The 14,754-nt window shown below is 42.5% G+C and overlaps 1 protein-coding gene across 1 annotated transcript in view; it reads right to left on the bottom strand.

Annotated features, from left to right (window-relative positions):
* The window catches only part of GTF2E2 (general transcription factor IIE subunit 2), a 69,027-nt gene that overhangs the window by 24,421 nt on the left and 29,852 nt on the right, over positions 1–14,754 (bottom strand). The window contains exon 3 of the mRNA XM_056116791.1: positions 11,161–11,252. Within this exon, the coding sequence (XP_055972766.1) occupies positions 11,161–11,252 (92 nt within the window). The remainder of the gene's footprint in view (positions 1–11,160; positions 11,253–14,754) is intronic.

Genomic DNA, 14,754 nt, shown 5'->3' with positions numbered 1-14,754 from the left:
CAAACAAGCAAAGAAATGTAGGAGAGAAGTAAGCGGGGCTGGAGCGATAGTCCAGTGGGGAGAGCGTTTGCCTTGCACACGGCAGACCAGGGTTCAATCCCCGGCACCCCATATGGTCCCCCGAGCACCACCAGGAGTAATTCCTGAGTGCAGAGCCAGGAGTAACCACTGACCATTGCCGGGTATGAGCCAAAAAGCCAAAATAAATAAATAAAATCATCGGTATTTCCAAGAAACTTTTAAGAGAGAAAGAGAAGCAAGCGAGAGAGAACACAGGCTTGAAGGGCAAGTCACAAATAAAAATTTTAAAAAGAAGGCCGTGTTGGGCTAGAGAGATAATAAAGCAGACATGACACTTGTCTTGTACATAGTCAGCCCAGGTTCAATCCCTGGAACCACACACAACCCCCTCCCCCCCACACACACACACCCCAGCCCACCAGGAGTGATCCCTCAAGGGCAGAGCCCTGAGCACAGCTGGGTGTGGCCCAAAAACCAAAACAAAAGACAATCACTTGAGCCCAGGATAAGGATAAGGTCTTGTCCTGCCCTCAGCTAACCAGATTTGGTCCACAGTACCACACATGGTCCAAGCTTTCCCAGGAATGCTCCAAAACAAACAACCAAAAAAAGCAAACAATATGAAGATTCACACGCCATGAAAAGGAAAAGGAAGCAAGTTATTAGTGGAGCTTATATCCAGGAAAGGGGAAGGGAGAGGAAGAAGCCGTTAGTGAGAACCTACTATTATCATCAGCATGTCAAATAATAGTAAAGATAAACTGCTTAAGTAAACCAAGTTGATGACATGATGCTGAATAGCTTAATAAACTGAGAAATAGCTTGTCTATCCAGGTTGACAAATCAGCGTAATTTTAGCAATAAATGTCATGCAGTACACTTGTAAAATTTTTACAAGATAGTAAACGCCAAGAAAAAAATTCTGTTGCAATTCTGTTGCAAAGGACTGCCACAAATATGCAAAGAGTATGATATATTCCTGTGTTATTTTCCTGGAAGGTAACACATGAGATATACCATAAAATACATTATCTATGGAAACTTTCAAACTTGTGTAAAGACTTCCCTCCACCCCAGTTTTAGTAGTTACCTAATTTGCGTATCTGTTTCATTGTTTGTCTTTTTTTTTTTAAGGTTTTTGCTCAGTGGAGGCACACCCAGCAGTGCAAGGGGGGCTGTTGTCACCTCCGTGCTTCACGGTTACTCCCAGAGGTGCTTAGGGGACCATGTGGTACCAGGAATTGAACACAGGTTCCTACATGTAAATCTTGCCGCCAGTCCTTTTGGATTCCGGCATTAAGTTATGGTTACTGTCATATAATAGCTCACAATTTCCTTCTAAAGTCTAAAAAATCTAATAGTAATAGAGCACATCATCTCATTTTTCCCTTGGGTTCAAGAAAACCATCTACTGTATTGTAGTGTGCTTTAGAAAATTCAGGGTTTTTTCTATAATTAGATTATTGACTGGGGAGTGTAAAAAGTCAGTACATTTATTTTTTTCCCTGCACTAGTGTCCCCAGTTTCTCTCCCACCCTCACCCCCTGCCTGTCACTGTCACTGTCCTCCCATTGTTCATCGATTTGCTCGAGCGGGCCCAGTAACGTCTCCATCATGAGACTTGTTACTGTGTTTGGCATATCGAATAAGTCACGGGGAGCTTGCCAGGCTCTGCCGTGCGGGCGAGACACTCTCGGTAGCTTGCCGGGCTCTCCGAGAGGGGCGGAGGAATCGAACTCAGGTCGGCCATGTTGGCTGCGTGCAAGGCAAATGCCCTACCACTGTGCTATCGCTCCAGCCCCTCCCTGTCACTAAGCCAAGGAAACAAAGTTCTGGGAGTTACTGAGAGCTCAAGTGGGTAAAGCGTGTTACATGGTATGTGGAGAGACTGAGCTCAATCTCCCAGTCCTGCATGGCCTCCCCAGTACCACCAGAGGGTCAGGCCCACTCCAAAGAGTGACTGGTGGGGGCAGCTGCAGGCTCCTAGCACCTCTGAGAAAGAAAAGAACTACAAAATCCTGTGCTGGCAATTGTGTTGGCCTGGAATTTGCCATCACTGATCCCATGTCCTTGGGCTTTTCACTGGGTTCTGGAAGTTGGCCGCTGCTGGGATTCCTAGGGGGCAGGTGAAGGGACAACGCCTGCCCGGATCTGAGGCATCTGGTGAAATCAGCCTGGTGCAGGATCTGGAGGCATCTCTGCCTCGAGCTGCTTGATACCAATATTCTTTGTGTGTCTCTGGATAATGGCCATTAATGAGTTTAAATAGCACCCGGAGGCAGTTTGTGGGCATGACCTCATAAGAATTTATTTGATTATCTCCTTTTTTAACACAGTAATGCTTTCTTTTGGGAGGTGGGGGACTCCCACACTTGGTGCTTAAGGCTTGCTTACTCCTGACTACTCTCAGGCATCACTCTTGGTGGGCTCAGGGCACTGTATGTGGAACTGGGGATTGAACCTGGTCAGATGTGGGCAAGACAAACCCCCTCCCTCCCTGCTGTACTATCTCACCAGCCCCTGAGTAATGCCTTTTTTAAAAAAACAACAAAAATATCAGTGATAAACCACCTCTTGAGGTATGTACTGAGGCTCTCTCCATCTTTGGAGACGCCTGCGTTCTTTCTCCCTTTTCCTCTCCCTCCTGCCCTTTTCCAAAAATCTTCAAATAAAATCTATTTCTCCTTCATTGCTTGTCTCCTGAAGGTCTTTTCTGCGAGATAGGACAAAGACCTGGAAGGCCTGGCTAAGGCCTGAAACTAACTTACTGTTCCCGTAAAGAGCAATTCCTCGCGTTAGCCAGAGTCCATGGCTCCCCAATAAATCGGGTGGTGAAGATTAACTCCCATGAGGCCTGCAGGGGCTCATCCTCTAACTTTATCAGTCCTCACCTTCCCAGTTGGTCCTGGGGTGGCAGAGGTGGATCAGGAGAAAGTGACTGTCTCTCTCCTCTCTGCTTCACATAAACTACCATGGGGACCCGCTGACTTCAGAAGATGGAAGGCAGGAAGGCATACTGTGTGGGTACGGCACTTGCCTTACAGCGAGCAGGGCACTTGCCTTGCACGCGGTGGACCCAGGTTCGATCCCCAGCATTCCCTGTGGTCCCCAGAGCAAGCCAAGAGTGATCTCTGAATTCAGAGCCAGGAGTAAGTCCTAAACACTGGTGGGTATGGCCCAAAAATCAAAAGTATAAAATAAAAAGCAGCATTTTACTCAGTGCTTCAAAGCTTAAACATCATTATCAAAGCAAGTTGTCTGGGCCAGAGTGACAACACAGCAGGTACAGCACTTGCTATGCACACAGCTGACCCAGGTTTGACCCTTGGTATCCCATATGGTCCCCTAAGCCTGCCAGGAGTGATCACTGAGCTCAGAACCAGAAGTAAGTCCCAGGTATAGCCAGGTGTGACACAGAAGACAAACAAAAACTTTGCTATTAAACTTCAAAAAGCTAGTTTCCTTAGCAGACCTTTTTTTTGGGGGGGGAGGGGGGACACAGCAAGCAGCATCACACCCAGTAATGCTAAGGGCTTCCTCCTGACTCTGTGCTTAGGAATCCCTCCTGGTGGCGGCAGGAGACCAAACGGAATGCCAGAAATAGAACCCAGGTCAACCGCGTGCAAGACAAGAACCTACCGCTGTACTGTCACTAGCTGCTGTACTATCACTCTGACCCCTTCGCAGACATTTTTAAAAATCTTAGGAACCTGCTGAACAAGTTCCTGCAAAGGGGAAAATGCTTTGACTCAGTGACAAAATATCTAGATTTCAAAGAAAAACGAAATCTTTAGAAAAATCATATGACTTGGGGCTGGAGCAATAGCACAGCAGGCAGGTCGTTTGCCTTTCACGCGGTTGTCCAGGGTTCGATTCCCTGCATCCCATAGGGTCCCCTGAGCACTGCCAGGCGTAGTTCCTGAGTGCAGAGCCAGAAATAACCCCTGTGCACTGCCAGGTGTGACCCAGAAAGAAAAAAGAAAAAAAACATAGGACAGAGGAACTCTGTGGGCCTCAGGATGAAAAAAAAAAGATCAGCAAATCTCAAGATTAGTAAAAACCACCTAGGAAATTGAAAAACAAAATAAAAACTGAACAATATTTTCCCTCTTTTTTCAATACAAACACAAATCTTCTAAGTCAACTGCCAACTTGGATATGGCTTTAAAGAAACACTGAAGTTGTTTCTGCCTGGCAAGTATGAGGTACTGGGCCAAATCCCCAGCACTGCAAAAAGAAGAAAAAGAAAAACCGTAACACTGAAGTTCATCCACTTTTTTCTTTTCTTTGCAGGACAGAGTGGTTCATCTCCTCTCCCGTGCTGTCCCTACACTCTTTAAATGACAGGCCAGAGAGACAGGTCAAGGGCTGGGTTGTCCATTTGATTTTGTTTCGAAGTTGCGTGGGTCGGCTCTGTATTCTGGACATCTACCACTTGTCAGGCGTAAGATGTTCAAGTACCTCCTCCCAATCCCTAGGGTGGCTCTGTCATTACGGAAGTATCGGCAGCTGTGTGAAGTCTTCTGGCGTTTGTTTCCCTTCGCGATGAAGCCTAGTTTCCGCATACTCTGCGGCTGAGGCTCTGGAGCATTTCACCTATGTTTTCTTTTCTCATGTTTCCCTTATTTCAACTGGTATTTTTAAAAAAATCAGTATGGATGTAACATGGCTTCCAACAGCGTCACTGTTGGTGTGTTTGGCTTATAAAGTTACCACAACTCCACCATTACCAAAGTGTCAAAGACACTCCACCACTGTCTTCTGTCTCTCCCCACACATCACACAGTTCTGTCGTCAGAGGCTATGGGTATTTTTCTGTGCATCCTCTTGTCTTCATTTCTTTACCGTACATTACGAAGTGAGACCATTTGACATTTGTCTTCCCTGCTCTCACTCAAGTTGTAGCAAAAGACAAGATACCACCTTTTCTTACAGCTGAGTAGTACTCCACTGTTTATAAACCTCAATTTCTTTTTGGGGAGTGGCAGGAAGGACAGCGGGCACACCTGGCAGTGTTCAGGGCTTACTCCTGGCCCTACACTCAGGGATCACTACTGGCAGGGCTCCAGGGACCTGGCAGGGCTCCAAGGATGATACCCAGGTAGCCATGTGCAAGGTAAATGCCCTACCCATTGTACTATATCACTGTTTCCTAAACCACAACTTTTTCATACACTCATCTGCTGTTGGACACTGGATTGCTGCAATTAACATAGGTGCATATGCATCCTTTCAAATTAATGCTTTTGTGTTCTTTGTACAGATACCAAGGAATGAAATTACTGGACCACAAAGCAGTTAAATTATTTTTTTTTAATGGGAAGCTGGCTTGGGGGCACACCCAGTAAGTAGTGTTTAGGGGCTACAAAGACCTGGGTGAAGGACCTTTCTCTAAATCTTCTAAGTCAATTGCCAACTTGGATATGGCTTTAAAAAACACTGAAGCTGTTCCTGCCTGGCATCTATGAGGTAGTGGGTTCAATCTCCAGCACTGTGTGTGTGTGTGGGGGGGGGGGGGGGGGGGGCAGGCAATAACCTAACATTGAAGTTCATCCCTCAACTAATTTGCATTACCCGGACTGGTAATGTGCAAAACAAGCACCCTACCTATTATTCTATAATGCTGGCACCTGTCTATGTTTTTTTCTACTTATGATTTCAGATGTTTAATCCATTTGGAATTCCTTTTGTCACATGACATTAAATGATGATGAAGTTTTATCATTTGCTTGTGGCAGGCCAGTCTTCCCAAAAACATTCACTGATAAGGCTTTCTTCCCACCACTCATGGACTTGACTCCTTTATCACAGATCAGATGATCAACTGTGTTTCTAGACTCTAAATCCACGAAATGAGTGTTAAATTTTATCAGAACCCTTTCTTCAGACTATAATCCCATAATTGTTCTTTTTTATTCTGGCACCATGATTTTTTTTTTTAATTTTTGCTTTTTGGGTCATACCCGATGATGCACAGGGTTCACTCCTGGCTCTGCACTCAGAAATTACCCCTGGCAGTGCTCAGAGGACCATCTGGGATGCTGGGAATCGAACCCAGGTCGCTGCATGCAAGGCAAATGCCCTACCCTTTACCCTTTGTGCTATTGCTCCAGCCCCTTCAAAGCTTTTATTAACAGGGTTCTAGACATTCAGTGTTCCATCTCCAAACCCACCACGAGGGCTAAAGAGATTAAAGGGTAAGGCACTTGTTCACCCCAGCTGAATCCCCAGCACCATACATAGTGCCCTGAGCACAAGATGTGACCCATATTAAAAAAAAAAAAAACCTGCCCCTGACCAATTAAAATTAAAAAAAACTCACCAGCAGTCAGCATTCCTCCACCAATGACCCAATTCTATGATCTTTTTTTATCACATTAATGACTTATATTGATTTCGAAATATTAACCACTCACATTTCTAGAATAATACACTACCTTCATCACTACATTTACTTGTTCTTATGCATGAACAGATTCCTTTTGTTCATGTATCTTCCTTTTTCTTTTTTCTTGTATGTGTGTGTTGTGCGTGTTTGGGCCACACCAATATTCAGGAATTACTCCTTGGCTCTGCACTCAGAAATCACTCCTAGCAGTGCTTGGCAAATCATATAAAATGCTGGGGATCAAACCTGGGTTGGCCATGTGCAAGACAAGTGCCCTAACCTTTATACTTATCTCTCTGGCCCCAGTTCACATAGTCTTAGGAATTATGAGGAGGACCTGAGCAACAGTTCAGCAGGCAGGGCGCTTGCCTTGCACAGAGCCAGATCCCGGCACCCCATATGGTTCCCTGAGTCTCTCCAGGAGTGATCCTTAAGTGCAAGCTAGAAGTAAACGCTGAACACTTCTAGGTGTGGCCCAAAAATTTTATGGTAGTTAAACTTGACTATTTAATACTATAATTTAAATTCTTAAACTATCTACCATAACTAGTACAGTTATTTGATTTCTCTGGACTTTAGAATTTCTAAATTCAAATATAATTATCAGAATTATTCAGAAAGAAGCTAGGCTGGGGTTCTCAAGCTTTAACATGCTTCAGAATCACCTACAGGGTTGGTTAAAATACAGACTGTGGAAATGCATCCCTAGTGCCAGACACAACAGAAGTAGACGAGGCCAGAGAGCCCAATGGGCTGAGCACATACATGTATTCCAGGCAGGAGGCCCAGGTTCCATCCCTCAGCACCACTAGGAATGACTCGATACTGAACTGGGAGTAGCCCAAAAGCAAACACACAAAGACTGAAGTAAAAGAGCTGATGCCAAAGGAGGCTAAAAAATTATACTTCTAACTAATCCCCAAGTAAAGTTGATACTATTGGTCAAGGAATGACACTTTAAGAATAATAAGCTTTCACTAAACCAAACTAACAAATTCTATTAAACATGTTTCACGTGGGGCTGGAGCGATAGCACAGCGGGCAGGGCGTATGCCTTGCACGCAGCCGACCCAGGTTCAATTCCCAGCATCCCATATGGTCCCCCAGCACCACCAGGAGTAACTCCTGAATGCAGAGCCAGGAGTAACCCCTGTGCATCACCGGGTGTGACCCAAAAAAGGAAAAAAAAAAAAGAAAAAAAAAACCATGTTTCATGTAACTGAAATATACTCACAAAAAAATTTATTATGGAGTCATTTAAACTTACTCATTTAACCAATAAGATGTGCTTTACTTTAACCATTTCTATAAAAAGAAATAGCTATTTTAAGGCTAAAACCCTTCTAAAAAGAGCCTTAAAATTCTTTTCTTTGGAGGGTGGGCCTCCCGGGTGGTGTTGGAGACTCAGGAACCATGCAATACTAAGGATCAAACTCAGTAGGAAAAGCAGGAGTAGAGTAAGGCAGAATTCAAAATAATTTTTTTAATTTAATGAACTTCTGTGTATTGGGCATATAGCTCACATATGTAAGGCCCTGGTTTCAATCCCTAGCCCCTAATGGAAAGAAAGGTTTGCTGTTAAATAGCCATTACAAAAAACTTAATCAAAAATTGTGTATGCTAACCAACTGTGTACTGATAATAACTGCAATGACAACAGGGGTCAGAACATTAATACATTAAAAAAGGCATTTTCTTGCACACAGCCAACCCAGGTTTGATCCCTGGCATCCCATATGGTCCCAGGAGCGCTGCCAGGAGTGATTTCTGAATGTAGAGCCAGAGTAACCCCTGAGCACTGCTGTGAATAGCCCAGAAACAAACAAACAAAAAATATCAAAAAATTGTAATAGCAACTAAAACCAGAAATATTTAGCATCTTTAGAGGCCTATAATCATAAGAAAAAATTTCTAATTTCTTCCTTTTCTACAGTTCTGGGGGATTAAACCCAGGGTCTCATACATGCAAAACAAGTACTTTACTGCCATGCTACATCCATAATATAATCTCTATTCCTATTGTTATGGCAAAGAAATAGGTCTGCTCAATTCAAGACATTCAAATATATAAACACATGGCATTAGAATAAAATTAAGTGGGATTCAGGACAAACATACCTATTAAAAAGAAAATAATTAAAATTTCTAACACAAGGACCAGAGAGTACAGGCGTTTCAGTGCCTGCCCTCCATCCCAATTGAATCCCAATTTGATCCCTGGCATTATATATTCCAGTCATTGTCAGGAGTGACCCCTGGGCACAAAGCAAAAGAAGTAAACCTTGAGAACCACCAGCTGGGGTCTGATAACATACACAAAACACTTTCTCCCAAACACTGATGTCTGCATTTGTATTTTTTAATTAATAACATTTGATTTCTTTAGATACACTGAAAAGTTATGTTTAATATATTTTAACATTACAGAAATTCTTTCAAGCGCCAAGCTTTTGCTGAAAAGGGAAGTTATCAAAATATGTGCAAAAAAATACAAAATTTTTTAAAAATTTTTAAAATTCAAGAGAAATGAGTGAAAATTAAAAAATCACCACCCCCGGGGCTGGAGCAATAGCACAGCGGGTAGGGCGTTTGCCTTGCACGCGGCCAACCTGGGTTCGATTCCCAGCATCCCATATGGTCCCCTGAGCACCGCCAGGGGTAATTCCTGAGCGCAGAGCCAGGAGTAACCCCTGTGCATTGCCGGGTGTGACCAAAAAAAAAAAAAAATCACCACCCTAGATGTTATAAATAAATCAGTGAAGAATGCATAGCAATAGGAAAACAGAACTTTTTTTTTTTTTTTTGGAAAACAGAACTTAAGTGTAGGTCTTCATCTCTATAGATACAAACTAAAGGCACATGGTTTTGATTTGTTCTTACTAATATCATCATATAGTTGCCTTTCTTTACTCTTGGGGGTTTTGGAAGGCCATACTTGATGTTGTTCAGGACTTACTCCTAGCTCTGTGCTCAGGGATCATTCCTGGCAATGCTCAGGCATTGACCATATGCAGAGTTGGGGAGTGAAGCCAAGCTCACAAGCTGTATCGTCTCTCCTACCCGACACTCATGGTTTACCATGTGAGGAATAAATGGATAGAATAAATGGTGCAAAATATAATGAAGATGATACTGACAATGGGAAATTAAATACAGATTTCTAATAAAATCAAAATTCACATTCATAGAGTTTTAAGTCATACACTCCAAACCTTAAATTATAAAATACTGAGCATAAAAATGTGATTTATATTTTAAACAACAACAAATACTCTGTCTTTTCTCAAAAGATAACTGAAATCTAAATAATAACAAATGTGCTACCTCTTCTAAAAGATAAAGCTAGTAGCTCAATAGGTGTGAAATTATGGCAGAGGTGTCAGGGAGACAGCTCAGGACTGAACACACGCTTGGCACACAGGAGGCCTGGCTATGATCCTTGCACCATCATGGTCCACTGAATACCACCAAAAGCGGCCCGCCAACACAGAACCATGAATAAAAACAAAAATAAGAGCACAAAGTAGGGGCTGGAGCGACAGCACAGTGGGTAGGGCATCTGCCTTGCAAGCAGCCAACCCAGGTTCGATCCCCAACATCCCATATGGTCCCCCAAGCACCGCCAGGAGTAATTCCTGAGTGCAGAGCCAGGAGTATCCCCTGTGCATCGCCGAGTGTGACCCAAAAAAGCAAAAAACTTAAAAAAAAAAAGACATCAGAAGAATGAGGCATATTGGAAATCACTTAGTCTTCTTAGCTATAAGTTAAAATTTCACTTCAAAAATGTCCTATCATCAAAATTCACCTTGAAAAAATACAGTCTTCCATCAAACATTAAATTCTAATTATTTTGCAAGCTGATGTTCTTCTAAGATCCTTACTATCTGCTCAGTTTTCTCCTCTAAAATATAGAAAAGGGGGTGGGGTGGGGGGTGGCGGGTGGGACACTGGGAACAATGGTAGTGGAAAACGTGCACTGGTGGAGGGATGGGTGCTCGAGCAATGTGTGACTAAACCGTAACCATGCAAGTTTGTAACTGTATCGCACAGTGATCCAATAAAACTTCTTAAAAATAAAATAAAATACAGAAAAGGGGCCAGAGCGATAGTACAGCCGGTAGGGCATTTGCCTTGCACGCAACCTACCTGGGTTCTATCCACAGCACCTCACATGGTCCCCGAGCACTATCAGGAGCAATTCCTGAGTGCAAAGCGAGGAGCAACCCCTGAGAATGGTCAAGTGTGGCGCCCAAATCAAAAAAAAAAAATTTAAAAAATAAGATGCAGAAAAGCCATGAACATGGTACCATCTGCTTTCACTGTATAGTTTTCACTTCTCGTGTCAATGGAAGTTAATATCCTGTAAATCATTTGTGTCATCCCAGTGATTTAACCAACTAATAGTGACTAAGAGACTAGACGGCTGTATCAGTGACAAGATGATATCTACCTACTACAATGCTTCTGGCATAAAATGCTTGAAGCACCCAACAGTTTCAGTTTTACTAAGGTGAAAACACAAAAACTAACACTGTCCTCCCATAGTTCATCGATTCGCTCGTGCGGGCCCAGTAACGTCTCCATTTTGAGACTTAGTAGTAGTGTTACTAAGGTGAAATAAACATACAATGAACTGCACAAAATAAAAATATAATGTTTGACATACATACAAATTTACTAAAAAAAAAAAAAAATTTCAATCCTCTTTTATCCAAAAACTGAATGTTTTTGATAATTAAAAAAGTACTTACTTTCATGTAATTCACAATCTTAGCAAGAACACCAAACTTATATCCAGAGCTTCCTGATAGAGCTTTCAAGTTAAATGATCCGTTGCTATGATCTGAAAATGAATTTCAAAAAACAATCACATTACCACACTACATATGATTATCACTTTTAAACAACTACACAATCTTAACTCTGGCAAATAACTGTTTGAATTTTTCTATCTAGCAAATTTGATCCTGTAAAATTTTGGTGAAAATTCAGATTCTTTGAGTACATAGTGAACTTTCAATTTTTTTCCCTGATAGGGAAAAAGCAGAAATAATTCAAAAGCATTCAAATATAATTCCTTTTTAAGAACCTTTAGCTCACTCTTACTTGCAATAATTAAAGTTAGTAACATGCTTTCCTGAACAAAAGAATAATATAAATCTCAATAAACCAACAAGGCTTATTCAAAGAGACTTGGGGGCTGATCCACTAGTAGCTCTGTTCAGGGGTCACTTCCAAGTGGTGCTCAGAGAACGAAACGTTGTGCTAGGAACCTAACTAAGGTTGACAGCTGGCTGGATGATACATCCAGTCCCCATAAAGTTCTTCTAACACTTAAAACTTTGAGAAGTGACTAGCTTACTTTTTTTTTTTTATAATTTATTTCTTTATTGAATCACTGTGGGAAAAGTTACAGAGCTTTCGGGTTTAGGTCTCAGTCATGTAAGTATCACACACATTTCCCTTTACCAATACTTATTTTTAACCGTGAACCCCAATAGAACCCCACCTCCCACCCCTCCCAATTCCTGTGAGGCAGATGAGTTCTAGTTAATACTCTTATCTACTTTGACTAGATACATTGTTTCGATAGAAGATGCACAATTACTGTTTAGAGTTTACGACCCCCCCCCCAATCAGATATGCTGAAACAGCGTTGTGAAATGATTTGCTTTCTACAGCTGGGTTCAAGAATTAAATGTTGGTTTTGGATTTCTGCTGTTTTACTTATTAACCCTGGAAGTATTTCTATTAAAAGTTAGATAGTTAAGAGATTGGTTTCTGTGCTCTGGAGTCGTGGCCGTGCCAGAGAGCCGCTCGTGGGGGGCAGCTGGTGACCTCGGTTGGGCGTGAAGGACGGCCCAGAACGCCCCCCTTCCCATGAGGCCCCTGCCGCCCCCCACCCCCGGCTCAAACCTGCTGTCCACAAGGCTCCCGTGCGGCCGCCATCTTTCTTTTTCGACTAGCTTACTTTTGAAGGATAAAAATTTCAATTTACAAAAGGCACAGAAAGATACCATAGGGGGTTAAGCATTTGCCTTGCACATGGCCAAGCTGGGTTCAATCCCCACATCCCCCAGGTCCCAATAAGAGGGAACCTTCATGCACAGCATATGCTGCCCAGTCCAGGTGCTGCTTGTGTCCCTGTGGCCTAGCACATTTACTGCCCGCTTTCCTCCTTGACACTGCACTGGGGTTCTTTGGGGAAGCCAGGGTTCTCTCTTGAGATTACTCTCTCCCTTTCCTCCAAAAGCCTCCAAAGACTCACAAATAAATCTCGCACGAGAGCCACAAGTTGGAGAGATGTCTCCAGATACCGCACCAGGCTGAACCTCATTTCCGTGGCTCCCCAGAGCCCCAAGAGATCCCCCTCAGCTGAAAACCTCCAGAACCTAATCACCGCCATCTCCACAGGCTCAGGACGAGCCCCTCATGCAAGAGAATGAATCTGCAGAAAAACTCAGGTATGCAGCTTCTTTGACCAAAATCTCTAGGCTCTCGTGACCTCCCCCCATTTCTGGGTCTTCCCTGGAGCCTGGTGGCCACGGCCACAAACCACCTCAGGCACCATATAAGCTCATCAGCGGCCATGATCCAGAGACTCACAAACAAATCTCACAAGATAGCCACAAACTGCAGAGATGCTTCAGAATCCCAAAGTCATCTCCAGTTGTATCAACCTATTTAAAATTTTAGAATCCCTGGAGCACATAGCCGAGCGAGATTTCCATACTCTACTCCACAGATGTACCAAGAGTAGCACACCACATCTGATGGGGTTAACATAGAAGGCAACCAACATCAATCCAAAAATAAATAAATATTAGCACACAAGGTTCAACATGTAATAACATGTTAGTAATCTCTTATACAGGGCTTATGACACTAGGATGTGATACAACAGTCCACACATTTTCCTTTAAGGAAACTTTCTTGGATCATTTTTAATGCATTATTCATAACAAGCCATACAAAATTAATTATTTAGGACTTGCTTTTGGGACAGGCCTGGGTGGTGGTGGGAAAATTCCAAATAATGGTGATGGGACTGGTGCTGGTATATTGAATGCAATAAATTATTGTGAATTACTTGATAAAATAAAATAAAATTGGGAGAAAAAAATGTCTCCAAATAAAGTTTGTTTTTTTTACTTCAAATAAATAAAATAAGTGACCCTTGAGTGCAGAGCCAGGAATAATCCCTGAGCACTGACAGGTGTGGCCCTAACCCCAACCCCAAGTTTGATTTACCAACTATTTCATCAATTTCTACATATTAACTTCAAATTAATGGAAAATAATGAAAGGGGATTAATTAAAATAGCACTGTAGCACTGTCCTCCCATTGTTCATCGATGTTCTCAAGTGGGCACCAGTAACATCTCCACTGTGAGACTTGTTGTTACTGTTTTTAGTGTATCAAATATGCCAAGGGGAGCTTGCCAGGCTCTGCCGTGCGGGCAGGATACTCTCGGTAGCTTGCCAGGCTCTCCTAGAGGGGCAGAGGAATTGAACCCAGGTCGGCCACATGCAATTAAAACAATGACATCATAATTATTTTCATGTAAACTTCAGCGACAAAACAGAAATAACAGTATAGGTTCCATCACTGCACAAAATGGACGTTTTAAAGGAATGATGCATGAACGAGCAATTTATATAGAAGTCAATTTGTTTCTGAACATCCATCATTTTACTGCGTACTTGAGCATGGAAATCATAATGTCAGCACTGCATCACAAATCCGTATTTATTAGTCACAATTAAGAGACAGCTTAATGGGCAAGAGTGATAGTACAGTGGGTAGGGTGCTTGCTTTTCCTGCAGCCAACCCGGGTTCAATCCTTAACACCACATATGGTTCCCCATGCCCTAAGGAGTTTAGAGCCAGTAGTAAGACCTGAGAACCACGGGGTGTCACCCAAAAACAAAGAAATAGCTTAAAAATTTTATAATACCTGAAAAATGTTTCAGAAATACACATATTAGCAAAGCAAAGGATCAAATGTACAGTTTTCTTGTGAATGATCCATGAAGAGGTTAAAGGGGGAGGTGTATCTCTAGTACCAGCTTGGTAAAAACAAAGGATGCATTAGAACAACCAGGAGTTAAATGTAACAACTGTCAGAGCTCCAAAAGAACAGTTTCTAGATGGCAACATAATATTCCTTTGAGATTAGTGAAAGGCTTTATTCAATAGGCATTTGTGGATACTAAAATGAGACTTTATCTTCGATTTTCCCCCTTAAAAATAACTTTGGATGAGGCCAGAGAGATAGTACAAGGGTTAAAGTACTTGTCTTACATGCAACAGACCCCAATTCAATGCCCAGAAGGGTAGGTAG

The sequence above is a fragment of the Sorex fumeus genome, unplaced genomic scaffold, assembly GCF_029834395.1.
Source record: "Sorex fumeus unplaced genomic scaffold, SorFum_2.1 ptg000033l, whole genome shotgun sequence".
Lineage (NCBI taxonomy): Eukaryota > Metazoa > Chordata > Mammalia > Eulipotyphla > Soricidae > Sorex > Sorex fumeus.
This window is presented reverse-complemented; position numbering and strand designations above follow the sequence as displayed.